This window comes from Leptopilina heterotoma, unplaced genomic scaffold (genome assembly GCF_015476425.1).
Source record: "Leptopilina heterotoma isolate Lh14 unplaced genomic scaffold, ASM1547642v1 Lhet_391, whole genome shotgun sequence".
Taxonomy (NCBI): Eukaryota; Metazoa; Arthropoda; class Insecta; order Hymenoptera; family Figitidae; genus Leptopilina; species Leptopilina heterotoma.
This window is the reverse complement of record NW_025111059.1, coordinates 156,227-170,949: the sequence shown is the minus strand read 5'-3', so window position 1 is coordinate 170,949 and position 14,723 is coordinate 156,227. Positions and strand designations below refer to the sequence as shown.

The window sequence follows — 14,723 nt, the reverse complement described above, 5'->3', positions numbered from 1 at the left end:
TAAGTTTTGAGATAGAATGTACAATGATTGACGGCAAAGTTTGTAACTTTCTAACAAATCAACGAGCTTCCAACTGTTGTAACATTTGTGGAGTAGGACCGAAATTTGTAAATACTTTTACTCACGTTCAAAATCTCACTTTTAAAGAGGAATACTACAAATTTGGACTATCACTTCTTCATTGTTGGATTCGCATCATGGAGTATTTGTTACACATCGCATACAACATGGATTTTAAACAATCTTCAGCGACTACACCTGCAAATAAAATGTTAAAGCAGGAAAGAAAAAAATGCATTCAAAAATTGTTTAAATCTAAATTATCACTCTCAGTAGATGTAGTAAAACAAGGTATGGGAAACTCAAATACTGGCAATGTTGCACGTTGCTTTTTTGCTAATTCTGAAGTTGTTTCTGAAATCACGAAAATTGATAAAAAACTAATTGAGCAATTTTATAATATTTTACAAGTTTTAACTTTCGGAAAAATGGTAAATTGCGATAAATTTCAAAATTATTGTCTGGAGACAGCAAAAATGTGTGTCACTCTCTATGGGTGGTATAAGATTCCACCATCCGTTCACAAAGTCCTCTTTCATGGAAGCGAAATAATTAAACAATTTAATGTACCAATTGGTTGGCTTAGTGAAGAACCTCAAGAGGCTAACAATAAAATTTTTAGAAGAGCTCGAAGCAGCAATAGTCGAATGAGCGATCGAAAGTCAACCAATGAGGACATTATGCATCATCTGCTAATCGGATCAGATCCATTAATTAGCTCCATGAGAATAAAGGAGAAGAAAAATCATAAAACACTATCTGAACAAGCTCAAGAACTTTTAAGTTAACAGCTAATTTCAAAGCTTCATTGACCTATTTTTTCAAATGTCAATTTCTTGTAATAGATTGTTCTTCTTTGTTTATTAGTTTATTAGTTTATTAGTCCGTTATTATCAAATCGTAATTGGTAGATTCATATTAAAAAGCTGTCTTGCATGACTTTAGATAGCTGCAGCATGTTACTTAGTTGTGTACATGGTTCAAGATCTGTATTCTGAACTGTTTTGCCTTATTCTTAATTACAATAACTTGATTCAAAATTTAAAAATTAATTATTCAAAACTTATAGTGTTTGAATAGCATGTGTTTTGAGCAATTCATAACTCAGAACATGCCTAGAAACTCATAACGAGAAAACGAAACCATTTTTCAAAATTTAAATCTACATTGTATAATTGTTATTCTTAATTATAATATTCTTATATCAGATTCATTAAGAAAGTGGTACAACTTTGATCAATATGCATTTGCAGAAGAATCTAAGCTCAAAGAAGTACATTTAAATATGATTAAAACAATTTTTTTAGGTTATGTTACGATATTTTTACTATATATAAATTTAAATGCTTGTTACACAACCTCTTAAGCAATTAATGACTCTAAACGCTTATACATACTTATTTCGTAGTAAAAAAAATATTTTTTCAAATTTTAGCTAATGTCTTGAATTTGTCATTTTGGATTTCAACTATTAGACATTATATTTCACAAGAGTGACACAAAAATCACCCTCTAGGCATGTACAGTTGAGATAAATTAATAAAAAACCATTTTATTTCGAATAATTTCATTTTTTAAGGTTATGTTGCAAAAATTTCAAGTTTGTAGCAGTGAAGGCTTATAGCGCAAACCTTCCTTAAAGTTTCAAGATAAAAAAAATTAATATCGGTTGAGATTTGCGTTGTCAGCAGAATTTTGTCCAAAACACTGCATTTCTTCCCACTGTGCGCCATTTTGAATTTTGAAAATCTAGAAAATCTAGAAAATCTAGAAAAATTTCAAGAATTTCATTAACTGACGCACGATTTTTTGAATGTTGCAAAGCCCAACTAGCTAATTTTTCCCACAAAGTTAATTTTGGGGTAACTCCTTCTTCATCATCAACATCATCATCATCGTCTGAATAGAGATTCAGTTTATCCCAAAATTCTTCTTCTTCTTCTTGTTTTTGTAATTCTATCATTTCCTGTGTTTCAGTCTTAACATTCAAAGGAGACATTTCTTCTGATGCATGATGAGAAAAAGTTTTTGTTATTTCTTCTTCTATATCATTTAAAAAAAACAAGTTCTTTCTTCTAATGCAATATTTGAATCCGATTCAGTAATTTCTTCTGAAAGAGCATTAGAAGAGGGCGAATAATCTTCTGAATCCTGTGTAAGTTGTGCTTTAAGGCGACGAAGTTGCTGTTTCCGACCAAGATTCAAGTAGGGTTTGCACCTTCTCTTTCGAAGATGAGAATCATCCTTTTCCATAATTAGTTTGTGGTCCTAAAACAAATAATGTATTTTAATTTTATTTTCAAATTACCATATATTAGATTATTTTTATGCATGCAGGCAAGTAAACCCACTCAATTACTGGCAACTGATTTATATCTTATTTCTAAAATTATACTAACGATAATACAACTAAATAAACGACAAAAAACAAAAACTTTCTTTCAGTGGCGTAGCTTCAAATGTTGACCCCCTGCGGAAAACTCTTTAGGCCCTCTTAAATAGAAATGTATAAGTCGCAGCATCTTTGTGAAATTTGACATTTTATGAAACGCTGCCACATAGTGAAATAAATATTTATTTCATTATGTGTAAATTTTTTTAGACATTTTATGAAATGCAACTATTAATTGTTCCCTTAGTAAACCTAATGATAAAAAATAACACTATTTGTCTAATATTAGAAAGCATTTCATGAAATGACATAGTCTTAATATGCTAAAAATTAAATTTATTAAATACTATAATGTTTATGAACAAAAAATTAAACAAATTGCAAATTTAGATGTTCATTACAAGAACATTTTGCTTTCTTTTGGAAGAAGCATTAACATTAAAAGAAAAATTTATTATTTTGTAGTAACATAATACTGAATAATGAAAAAAAATTTTGTGAAAAAGTAAAATTTTCAGATTTAATTGTTTATTCGGTTTTTGCGAATAATACTTTGATAATTTTTTAAAAATAATATGCGTTTATTATTACTTATTATGATTCACTGTCAGAAGCCATATTCTAGATAATTTGAAAATTATAAAGTCTTACGACTGTTCCGAGGTTGCATAAGGGGCTCTTAATATGGGTTACGGGTTTTAGTAGGTAGGGGCTGGCAGTAGATTAATACCTCGACGCCTCCTGACGAGATAATATTATTTTAAACGACAGTTCAGTATAAATCTTTTTGAGAAACAAATGCTGTATGAAGTTAACTTACAAATGAATGCAAAACAATTCTAATTCATTTTTCAATTCGAGATAATGCTATCTCAAAATCGAATGCAATAAAATGACAACTGAAGCTTGCGTTCAATATGATTCTCTTTCTAAATATTTTTAATACACATTCGTGACCAAAATTTTCATAATTGTTAATAATATTAAATATTATTAAATAAATTTTTCCTATTTAGTTTCAGAAAGAAGATTTTTGTCGTCTAATGATTATAATTTTTTTCAAAAATACTATCTTATTTATGTAATTATATAAAAAATTGTGTTATATTTAATTTACGTTTATGGTTGGGAATTACAAAATTTTAATTATAAATTTTAGTTAATTTTAAAATTATAATTATCAATTTTAATTTCAATTATAAAATTGTTAAGTTTTCTGCTTTTGAATTCTTTGTTACAAATTTCTCAAATCGCACTATTGATTCAAAATTACTTTTTTATCTTTATTATTGGTTAGAGAGAAACTTTATTGTATTGATTTTAATGACATATGAAAATAATTATATTTGACACAGACGTTATTTTCTATTTTATGAAGTAAATCAAACGATTTTGAATTTTTAACTTCGTTTTTTTGGAAATATGTAACAATATCTAGCCAGGCAAAAAAAGATTAACTTTATAATGGATTCTCGAGAAAGTACTTTAAGTGGTATCCCAGTGGGCAAAAAACCATCATTGTTTTAAAAACGTTCCAAAAACGTTTTTAGAACGTTTCATGTCTGCTAAATAACGTCCCAAAACGTTATATGGTTCTAAAACGTTTTAAAAGCAATGGAACGTTTTTGGAACATTATTTTGCAGACATTAAACGTTCTAAAAACGTTTTTGGAACGTTTTTAAAACAATGATGGTTTTTTGCCTACTGGGATGTATTGCAAGTATAAGCTCAAATTGAATAGTTTCTTTTTTGCTATGACGAAAATTGTTTAATAAATCCTTATAATTATATTAAAAATATTTTAAATTATTGCTTCCTCATATAGAGGAAGTATTGTAATACGAAAATTTTTCGAGTTGGATTTTTTAACATATCTTTATGTTATTTGACCTCAGGAGTTCAAAAATGACATTTTCTCAAATTTTTGTTTGAAAATTTTTCTTGAACTATTAAACTATTATAACAATCTTGTAGGGTTTACCCGAGATTTTATCACTTTTACCATATTTATAAAAAGTTATTCATATATTTCTATTATTATTATTATCTCTATGAGGAAGCAAAGTGTTCAAGAAATGAGCACCAAAATTATAACAAAAATCTATAACTTGGCAGCAGTTTTTTTATTAAAAAAATAAAAAATATTTAAATTTTTAATTTTAGTCTAAAAATGAAGTATCAAATTATAATTTAATTTTTATTGTTTCAAAAAATATCAGAAAATTGTTCAAATCAAATAACGTAGAATAACGATTATTATCACAATTATGAATTAAAATTTGATGTCAATTTATTCTTCGACATTATCTATTATTACAGATTTATCAGAAGAATTAATAAATTTTCTTGGTTTGAATTCAAGAAATTCTACTGTTTCAAAAGCAATAAGTTCGCTTGATGAAAATAATTCCAAAATAGTTGATGAGAGCAATTCTGTCTTGGGAAATATGGATTTTTCAAATGAAATTTCGGAAGTAGATGAAGAAGTTTATTTATCATCAAAAGATGAAAATCTTCCTTCTACATCTGAAGAGAATAATATTTGCTTCGATACAGCCAAGGATATTGCCGGGAATGCGTTACCTGTAGTTAAAAGAAAGAAGAGTTTCGATCAGCAAGACAAAATTTTAACTAGAAAAAGACTCTGCAATCCAGAAAATTCTGGAAAAAATGTTTTTAAAAAGTCTGTAAATCTTGGTCTCGAATATGTTTCACTATACACAAAAAAAACAGTTCCAAAACGCTCGATGCAAAGAACCTGCGGACCGGGATGTCGATTTAAATGCGAAACCAAAATTTCTGAAGAAACAAGACTGAAATTTTTTAATGATTATTTGAGAATTTCTGAACACTCAAAGAAATATGATTTCCTTCTGAGAAATGTAACTGAAAATCGAATTAATGATGATGATAATATTAGAAAAAGCAGTTCTCCAGGACATACAATATTGATGACCGAGGAAAGAAATTTATTGTATGTAGAACAATGTTTTTGAACACCTTAAATATTAGTATGCAAGTTTTAGAGACGGCTTTTAAAAAAACTCGCAATGGAGATTGATAGCATATAGTTTATTTGGGCAGGATGTAGTCAATAAATACACTGTAAGTACTCACAAGAAAACAGTCGTTTATTCAGGAGAGATCGATGAGATGCGAACGGGATCAAAGCGCACGAAAAAGAGAGTGAGGGAGTGCGCGCGCACACGGAAGTGTGATCAGACTCGTAACAGCTAGAGTTAATCGAGTGTACCGCGAAATACAAATTCGACACTCCCTCCCGAGATTGACTCGTATGATAGTAATAATAATTATAAAAATACTTAAGGCTAGAAAATTACTTATTAATATAAAAATAGAACATTAATAAAAAGTTTTTTTTTATTTTTATGAGATGATCATTTTTGTTGAATACTGAGTATTTTTTCAATAAAGTCAGTCTTTGGATTGGATTTGTGGCCTCGTCATTGCGTTAGAAATATAGACCAGTTGTCCATCGTTCAGAGAGAATAACTCATGGCTAATCGTTTATTCCGGCAACTGTAAACCAAATAGAAGATTAGATTTATTTAGTCATTAGTGTATTTTAGTGGCAAAATGTACGTAATGTCGTATGACAGAACAATAGTCAATTCAAAAACTGTCGTTATTTAGAATTTTGTCTCGTAATTGAGTATGGACCTCGAAACTAAGAGGCTTGGTCATTATGTCGGCCAATTGTTTCTTAATCGAAACCCATTCGAGAATTACACGGTCGTATTTAACACATTCTTTTACATAGTCTTGGTGAACATCCGTCATATGTCTTAACTTATTTCCACCGTTAGTTTTAGCACAAATCGTCGCAGCTTTGTTATCGCATCTCAAAATCGCAGGAAGAAAGACTTTTTTAGAAATTCTCATAAGAGACTTATTTGTCGCGATGATTTCCTGACAAGCTTGACTCATGGCGACATATTCGGCTTCGCACGTCGAAAGAGCAACATAAGTTTGCTTGTTTGCTCGCCAGGCAATCGTATCACCAAACAATCGTATTATATAACCGCACGTCGAAACCGAAGATTTGCAATCGGCAAAACTCGCATCTGAATAAGCTAATAAGTCGTTTCGTCTACCGATAAATTTTAGTCCTAAATCTTTCGTTCCTTTCAAGTATTGAAAAACTCTTTTGACCATATTCCACTTGTTTTCGGTCGGATCAATTTGATGTCTGCTCAGTATATTTACTGCGTAGGCTATGTCTGGACGAGTAGCTCCGGAAAGATACAAGAGACTACCAATTGTTTCTCTGTACGGAATGTCCATTGGTTTTTCGTAAGTTTCGAAATTGTCGACTTGTTCTCGTTCCCTTCGTTCGCGATTTGCTACCTGTCGTGTCGTCATCGGTGTGTTTTTTGAAAATTCATTCTCAAAATTAAATTTCGTTAGAATTTTTTCAATGTAATCTTTTTGAGTCACTGTCATTATTTTTAAGTCCCTGTGTCTTTCAATATTCATACCCAAGTAATGTTTTGGTTCGCCTAAGTCAGTCATTTCAAACGAGATCATTAGTTTACCTTTAATTTCTAACATTTTATTACGGTCGTTACTTGCTAGCAAAATATCGTCAACGTAAATTAGCAAAATGACTATCGAATTGACAGAATGCCACATGAACAAGCAGGGTTCATAATCGTCATTAATCAGTCCTAAAGAATGAGCAACTTCAGAGAATTTTTTGTTCCATTGTTTTGGACTAACTCGTAACCCGTAAATCGCTTTGTGAAGTTGGCAAACTTTGATCTGTCGTAAATTTTGAGAATTTTCCACACCATCGGGAATTTCCATATAAATCTCGTCTTCTAGAATACCGTTCAAGAAGGCAGATTTAACATCTAATTGACACGCTTCCAAATCATAATGATTGCGAGAACTATTCTTACTAAAGTAAGTCTAGAAACTGGCGCATAGGTTTCTTTCAAGTCATAAGAATTTGTATCTTTAAAACCTCGAATTACTAATCTAGCTTTAAACTTGATTTTACCGGGACTTTAGTACTTTCGTTTAAAAACCCATCTCGAATCGATAATGTTAGGCTTTTTACCATTTTTACCTATTTTCGGTCGTTCTACAATTGTCCAAACTTGGTTTTTGTTCAAAGATTCTAACTCGTCGTCGATTGCTTTTAACTACTCGTTTTTATTTTTCGATTCTATAGCTTGTTTAAAATTTAATGGATCGTTATTGATTTCAGCATGAAAGCAAAATAGAATTTCATCGTTTGTTTTATTTTCTGTTGTTGTGAACTCGTCTTCTACACTCGGAAAAGTATAGCTATTTGAAACATTCGTAATTTTAGAAATTTTGGCAAAGCTAACATCAGCTATTTTCCGACTGTGCATTTCGTAAGGTTCTCGAGTAACTTTACTCTTTTTAGCTTCTATTGAAATTTCATTCGAATTCTCTCCCTCTGTTTCTAACAGTCTTTTTCGAGGTCTGCCGCGTTTCTTGGGCTGAGCTCCCTCCGTTTCTGACAATGTGTTTTGACTTTTGACAACATTGTTTTCGTTACTGTCTTGGAAATTAAAGAACCAGTCGTTTATAGACAAAGTCGTTTCTGGAAGTGGCCAATTTTGTATCGAGTCTTTCTTTTATTTGTCACCGAAAACTAATTTTTCGTTGAAAAGAACATTTCGTGATTCAAAGAATTTTCTGGATTCCGGATTGAGGAAAATGTAACCGGACGTTGTGTAACCTACAAGAACACCGCGTACTGCTCTTGCCGAAAACTTTGAGTCAGGTTTTCTAGTTATTGACCAATAGGCCAAACAACCAAATCGTTTAATTTGATTTAGATCGAAATGAAAATCAGGTGCAAATCTACTCAAAGGAGCTTCAAAATCAATTGACTTGTGTGGAGTTCTATTATAGATGTAAACCGCCGTTCCTAAAACTAAACCCCACATGTTTGGTGGAAGTTTTGAGTCAAACATAATCGATCGAATTTTCTTTTGAATCGTTTGATTAAATCGCTCAGCAACTCCGTTGTGTTGAGGAGTGTCTGGGTTCGCACACTGTCGTTCTATACCTTCGCGTAATAATACTTCGTTCGTATAACCTCCCATAAATTCAGTTCCCTGATCTGAACGCAAATAGCAAATTTTTTCATTAGAACCGAGCAAATTTCGAGCACTTTTAATAAATTTCTCTAAACACAAGCCCGTTTCGTCTTTCGTTTTCATGGGATAAGCTTAAGCCAGTCGTGAGTAGTACTCAAAAAAAACAACAATATATTGATTACCGTGAGGATGTGCAGGTGGTGAAATTTTGCCCATCACATCGGAGTGTATAATCTGTAACGGTCGTGCAGCTCTAGTTCTTTGATTTTGAAAAGGTAGTTTATTAAGTTTCGTTAGTGCGCATATCTCACAATCAAGGATACTGTCATCGAAAACTACTGACTGAAGGTCTTTATTATCTTTCCACAATTTTTGTAATTTTCTTAAATAGCCAACGGACACGTGGCCTAGTCGTACGTGCCAAAGCATGGCTTTGTTCTTTTTAATAAACTCATTGTAACTATTATCGTTAAAGGGGGTAAATTCGTCTAAGACATCTGCTTCGGGCAATTCGTCAACATTTGTTATTTTTCGTTTTACTGTGGAACTGTCAAAATCGGAAATAGTAGTAGTTTCAGAGTTTTTTTTGAATTTTATTGTCAAGTTCTTCTGTGGAGTTATTAATTAAATTTTCGTTTTTATTCGTCTCGTTATTTTCAGTCGTATTAAAGGAGTCACTCGTTACATTATTATTTCTAATCATGTTTTTATCAATCGATTCGTTATTTTCTTTGGGAGTTTCATGAACTACAGTCGTGTCAAAAATAGTTGTGTTTGAAAGCACTGAATTATCATTTGAACTTTTCCTGTCAATTTTAAATTCAAGAAACCAATATGGTTTCTCATAAATACCCGTTGCAAGTAAATCTTTTGATTTAGAATTAAAGATATTAATTCGCTTGTCGTTTAAATGAGAAGAATAACCTGCTTCGGCCAGTCGTCGGAGTGACAATAGATTTTCGGAAACTGAATTGGTATAAATGACATTCGTTAATGTAAAGGATTTATTGTAATTTGAAATTAAATTAACATTTCTTTGACCCTGAGCAATGAGATCTGCTTTACTGTCCTTATTTGCGCATTTAATAACATTACATTCGATTTTATTTAATCTATCAAAAATATTTTTTGAATTTGTAATATGTTCTGTCGCACCGGTATCCACGATAAAAGAAACATAATTGTAATTTTTATTTTTAATCGTATTTGATTTGGAAAGACTATAAATGTAAACTGAAGATTCTGTTTTGGTTTCGGAGGTGGAAACAGTATCAGACAATGACAAGGATGTAGTTTGAGATATAATTTTATTTGACGTACCTGATTTGTTGTTCTGCAATTCGGTGAAACCAATTTTTGGTATTTCACTCGTACCTGTTCGTGAATGTCTTTGTTGGCGTTGTGTATTGTTTTTATTGTCAGCGGGTCGTTTTTGAATTTTACTGTCATTTTTTCTTTTAAAAGAATATTTATTACTGTCGTTACTTTTTCTAAATGATTTGAAATATTTTTTGCCTTGGTTCGGTTGAGATTTAAACGGTCGTTTAAAATTAGCGCGTAAATAAATATTCGATATGTCGTTTGAATTATTAGAATACTTACTTGTTAAGCCTCTGCCCTTAGTTTTAAGCAGTCGTTGCTCGCATTCATAGGCCTTGTGTTTTGTAAATTGCTGACACTCATAGCATTTACGTAAACCTTGGCCTTTTCTGGGACACTCGTTTGACATGTGGCCGAAATCATCGCACTCGAAACATCTTTGACTAATCCACTGTCGTTGATTGGATTTTGCATATTGAATTGAGGCCATGGCAGTCGTTTTAGAGGCAGGATGAGTTTTAATTATTGTTTGCAGTCGATTTGCTTCCGACTGTATAACAAATAATTTGAGGGCTTCGTAATTTAATCCTTTACCGGTCTGGTTTTTCGTCATAAACTCGACAGATTGAACTTCGGGTAATTGTGTTAAAATGGCGTTAAAAAGTGCATCGCGTTTCTCTTCGTCCGATAATAAAGTTGTACCAGAAATGTGTTCATAATTTAAAACGATTTCTTCGAAACGGTCTAAGAATTTGACTGCTGATTCGCGTTTTGCGTCGTATTGAATTGAATAAAGTTGCTTTCGTACGGTAACACTCGTTAAATTTACTTCACATCGTTTAAATTCTCGTAATTTGTTAATAATTTCAACCGGATTTTGAATATGTATAACTCGGGTATGATAAATTTTATCAATTCGATTTATTAGAATATCCCGAACTTCAAATTTATGTTTTTCTTTTAATTTTTCATTTAATCCTTCCGGTGGAGTAACTGTCGTATCGATAACATAAAGCAAGTCTGATATACGTAATTCGGACGTTAAAACTCGTAAAAATGTTCAAATTTGGTTTGTGAATTTAATTTGTATTCGTGTTTAAATCCGCTGTCTTTCCCGATCAGTTCAATTTTAATTGCTTCTTTAACTTGATTTGCTATTGAATTCGAATTATTCGTGTTATTATTGTTATTAATTGCTGTAAAATTCGGTGTAAATGTTGGGTTGTTATTTGTTAAATTTTTATTAGAACCGAGAAAATTTCTTTCCACTTGGGAAACTGTCGTTAATTTAAAATTTTGAGGCATTACAATTTCGTTAGTAATTTTAGGTTTTTTACCTTATTTTCTGAACTATGGCGTTTAAGCCATAATTGCATGGTCTCCTGCAATTTTGACTGCATATCCAAGGTTGAGCTCATCATTTTTTCCAACTGAACCATTTTATTATTTATACGATCCTCGTAAACCTCGTAATTGAAAGATCCTGAACTTAAGTTATTTTATAACTGTCGTTTTTTGATAGCACCCTTATTGTTATCTTGGGTCTGATTATTGTTTTTGTCACTGTCGTCACTGTTGTGATTACTATCGTCTTTGTCGTTATTGGTTAATTTATCGTTTGTGTTATTTGAATTGGTTTCTTTAAGATGACTGTCGTTAGTAATTAAAATTTCATTACTGTCTTTATTCGTTAAAGTGTTAGTCTCTTCATTATTTTTATCAATGAGACTGTCGTTGGAAATCAAAACAGATTGTTTCGATTCAGTCGAAATAGAATCTTTTTCCTTGTCGAAGCAATGTTGACAAGATTTGTTGCTACTAGGAACGCCTTGGTCAATACCTGGTGATACACCTACCAGAAAAAAAAATTTAATAAATAAAACAAAAATTATTTTATTATTATTTTTTTTTGTTTTTATAATTTGTCGACAACACACTCATACGGTCATTATTTATCGTTAAATAATTCGTTAAGAAAAATACAGTCATAAACAGTCGTAAACCTATAGTTTAATTAATCACCTGAATTATTATCAATGTCACCAATAAGGTTATTGACTTGTGACACGACCTGGGTCTCCGACAAAGATTGTTTGTCATTTGTGTGAGAAACATCATGACTGTGATCGCTTGAATCAAATTCCCCGGTTCCTTGGACATCGTGGTTTAGAGGTTTTGACAGTTTCTCGGCTTCCTTATATTCTCTAGCTAAATCGTCCCAATCGTTTTTGAGGGAATTCTTGCCTTGAAAGAAAAATTTCAAAATAGATTGTCAAAATGCACAGTCGTTAATTAAGGCAAAGATTGTAAGAAAATAACTGTCTGCTCTTGAATCATTGAAACAGAACTCATGTTATGATAATTCAGAACTGACACATTTCTTTACACATGTTACTAACAAGTGCAATATAAACCAATCTAGTTGTTATCAGTCTTCTGGAGTGAACACAACTCCATTAGAAAGAACAACAAACCAGAAGAATAGTTTACTGTCTTTAAAAGAAAAGAAGTAATTTGGAAAATTATAGACACTATTTCATAGTAATAAATTAAAATAACAGAATCGTTAGTAATAAATTCAGTCATCAATACGTACGTTCATAATTATAACTGTCATTGAAATTTTCAAATTTCCACTTAATTTGTGACATTTCGTTTTAAATTTGTAGTCTAATTCTAGAATTATAAATTTTGCATATCTTTAAACACTCGTCATTTTAATTTTACTAAAAAAAGGGTTATAGTTCGTTGAGCACTCGTTAATTTATTATATAAAATAATTAATTCGAATTTTGTTTACTTCCTGTTCGATACTTCGATTGTGAAAATAACAAACGGTAGTTGAAATCCATCTAGCGGACAATTTATTAACTTTGATATAACTGATAAGGTAAAGAAGGTTTTGATTAAATGTCGATCTTCATTATCAACAGTCGAGTTTTTTTTTAAATTTTAATTTATTAATTTTAATTTATTATATTATTCACTTTTTCGTAGTTAATTTGTTTAATTATAAAATTGAAATATCAAGCTTGATCGTACACACTCGTAAATGAATTCATTTAGTCGTTCTTTGAAAGAAAAGAGAAAAAGAAATATATATATATATATATATATATATATATATATATATATATATATATATAGTCGCTTATCAAGAAAAAAAATTCAACCAGCTAAATATATTTTTATTTATTTAGTTAAAAAAAAATTCACACATCGTCTGCTAAAAACTGGTTGTCGTAAAGTAAAGCTCTTTACTTACTTAAGCTGATTGTCTCTCCCTCGGCAAAGATTGCCGTGAAAGAGATATCGTCTAGTTTTATTCGGACCTCTATGTTCTCGTCCTCCATCTCCATGGCTTTCCTACAGCGGTTGATCACCCTCTTGGTAGTCGTGAACATTGCAAACACAGTCGTTATAGTCCTTAAAAACACTTCGTACTCTCAGTCGTGTAAAACTCGTTATAGTCCTGAGCACTGATCACTATGGCTGCCGGGAGAAGCGTCTTAACCCCTTGGCTGTCAACGAGATTTCCACTGTTTGGGCTAAAAGTGTGTTAAAAATTTTTAATGGATTTTTATGAAACTTGGTACTCTAAGGTTTCTGGGGTCGCTGATTACGAATCTGACATCAGTTTTTCGAAATTCAAAATGGCGGATCCAAGATGGCGGAATTTTTTCAAAATTCGTCGAATTTGCTTGAAACTTGTTACTCGGGGGTTTTAAGGGTCGCTGATTACGAATCTAACATTAGTTTTCCAAAATTCAAAATGGCGGATCCAATATGGCGGACAACGAAATAAAAAATTGATAAGATTGGCTTGAAACTGAATACTTGGGGATTTTCAGGGTCGCTGATTACGAATCTAAAATCAGTTTTTCAAAATTCAAAATATATGGTTCAATATGGCGGAAAATTTTTTTAAATTTATTGAATTTGTTTGAAACTGGTTAATCTGACATCAGTATGATAATTTTTGGTGAAATCAAATTTTGATAAATACCTTGAAAAAATAATGACAGATTCGTAATCAGCGACCTTAAAAACCCCCGAGTATTCAGTTTCCAGCCATTATAAATAATTTTTTTTTGTCGTGCGCCATATTGGATCCGCCATTTTGAATTTTAGAAAACTAATGTTAGATTCGTCATCAGCGACCCTTAAAACCCTCGAGTAACAAGTTTCAAGCAAATTCGACGAATTTTGAAAAATTTCCGCCATCTTGGATCCGCCATTTTGAATTTAGAAAAACTGATGTCAGATTCGTAATCAGCGACCCCAAAAACCCCCGAGTACTACGTTTCAAGTCAATCTGATCAATTTTTTATTTTTTTGTCCGTCTATATTGGATCCGCCATTTTGAATTTTGGAAAACGAATGTCATATTCGTAATCAGCGATCTCGAAAACCTCCGAGTAACCGGTTTCAGAAACATTTAAGAAGTTTTTAATCACTTTTTTTAAGTTGCGCATATATGCGTCATGAACCACTTTTGGCCAGTTTAGTTTTGCGCATATATGCGTCAGCGACAGTCAACGGGTTAACACGCCGCGAGCACACAAAACGCGAAACCGAACTTTCAATGAAAAGTCATTCATAACTACATCCAGCAGAGTTACTCAGTTGCTGGGCCCATAACCTGATAGCATATAGTTTATTTGGGCAGGATGTAGTCAATAAATACACTGTAAGTACTCACAAGAAAACAGCCGTTTATTCAGGAGAGATCGATGAGATGCGAACGGGATCGAAGCGCACGAAAAAGAGAGTGAGGGAGTGCGCGCGCACACGGAAGTGTGATCAGACTCGTAACAGCTAGAGTCAATCGAGTGTACCGCGAAATACAAAT

General features: G+C 31.7%; 1 protein-coding gene across 1 annotated transcript; it reads right to left on the bottom strand.

Moving 5' to 3' along the window:
* Window positions 1–11,370: 11,370 nt before the first annotated feature.
* Window positions 11,371–13,230, bottom strand: LOC122506064 (glycosyltransferase-like protein gnt13). The gene is made up of 3 exons (XM_043618043.1): window positions 13,137–13,230; window positions 11,894–12,115; window positions 11,371–11,723 (listed from the first exon to the last, which is right to left on the bottom strand). The coding sequence occupies exons 1-3, from the start codon at window positions 13,228–13,230 to the stop codon at window positions 11,371–11,373; spliced, it is 669 nt and encodes a 222-aa protein (XP_043473978.1).
* Between the last annotated feature and the right edge of the window lie 1,493 nt (window positions 13,231–14,723).

What these genes read in the sequence shown, in the direction of transcription:
- LOC122506064 (XM_043618043.1), bottom strand. Translation starts at nt 13,230, where the DNA reads ATGGAGATGGAGGACGAGAACATAGAGGTCCGAATAAAACTAGACGAT. An exon ending in GGGAGAGACAATCAGCTTAA is followed by an intron (nt 12,116 to 13,136) that starts GTAAGTAAAGAG and finishes TTTTCTTTCAAG; the next exon opens with GCAAGAATTCCCTCAAAAAC. An exon ending in TGACATTGATAATAATTCAG is followed by an intron (nt 11,724 to 11,893) that starts GTGATTAATTAA and finishes TTTTTCTGGTAG; the next exon opens with GTGTATCACCAGGTATTGAC.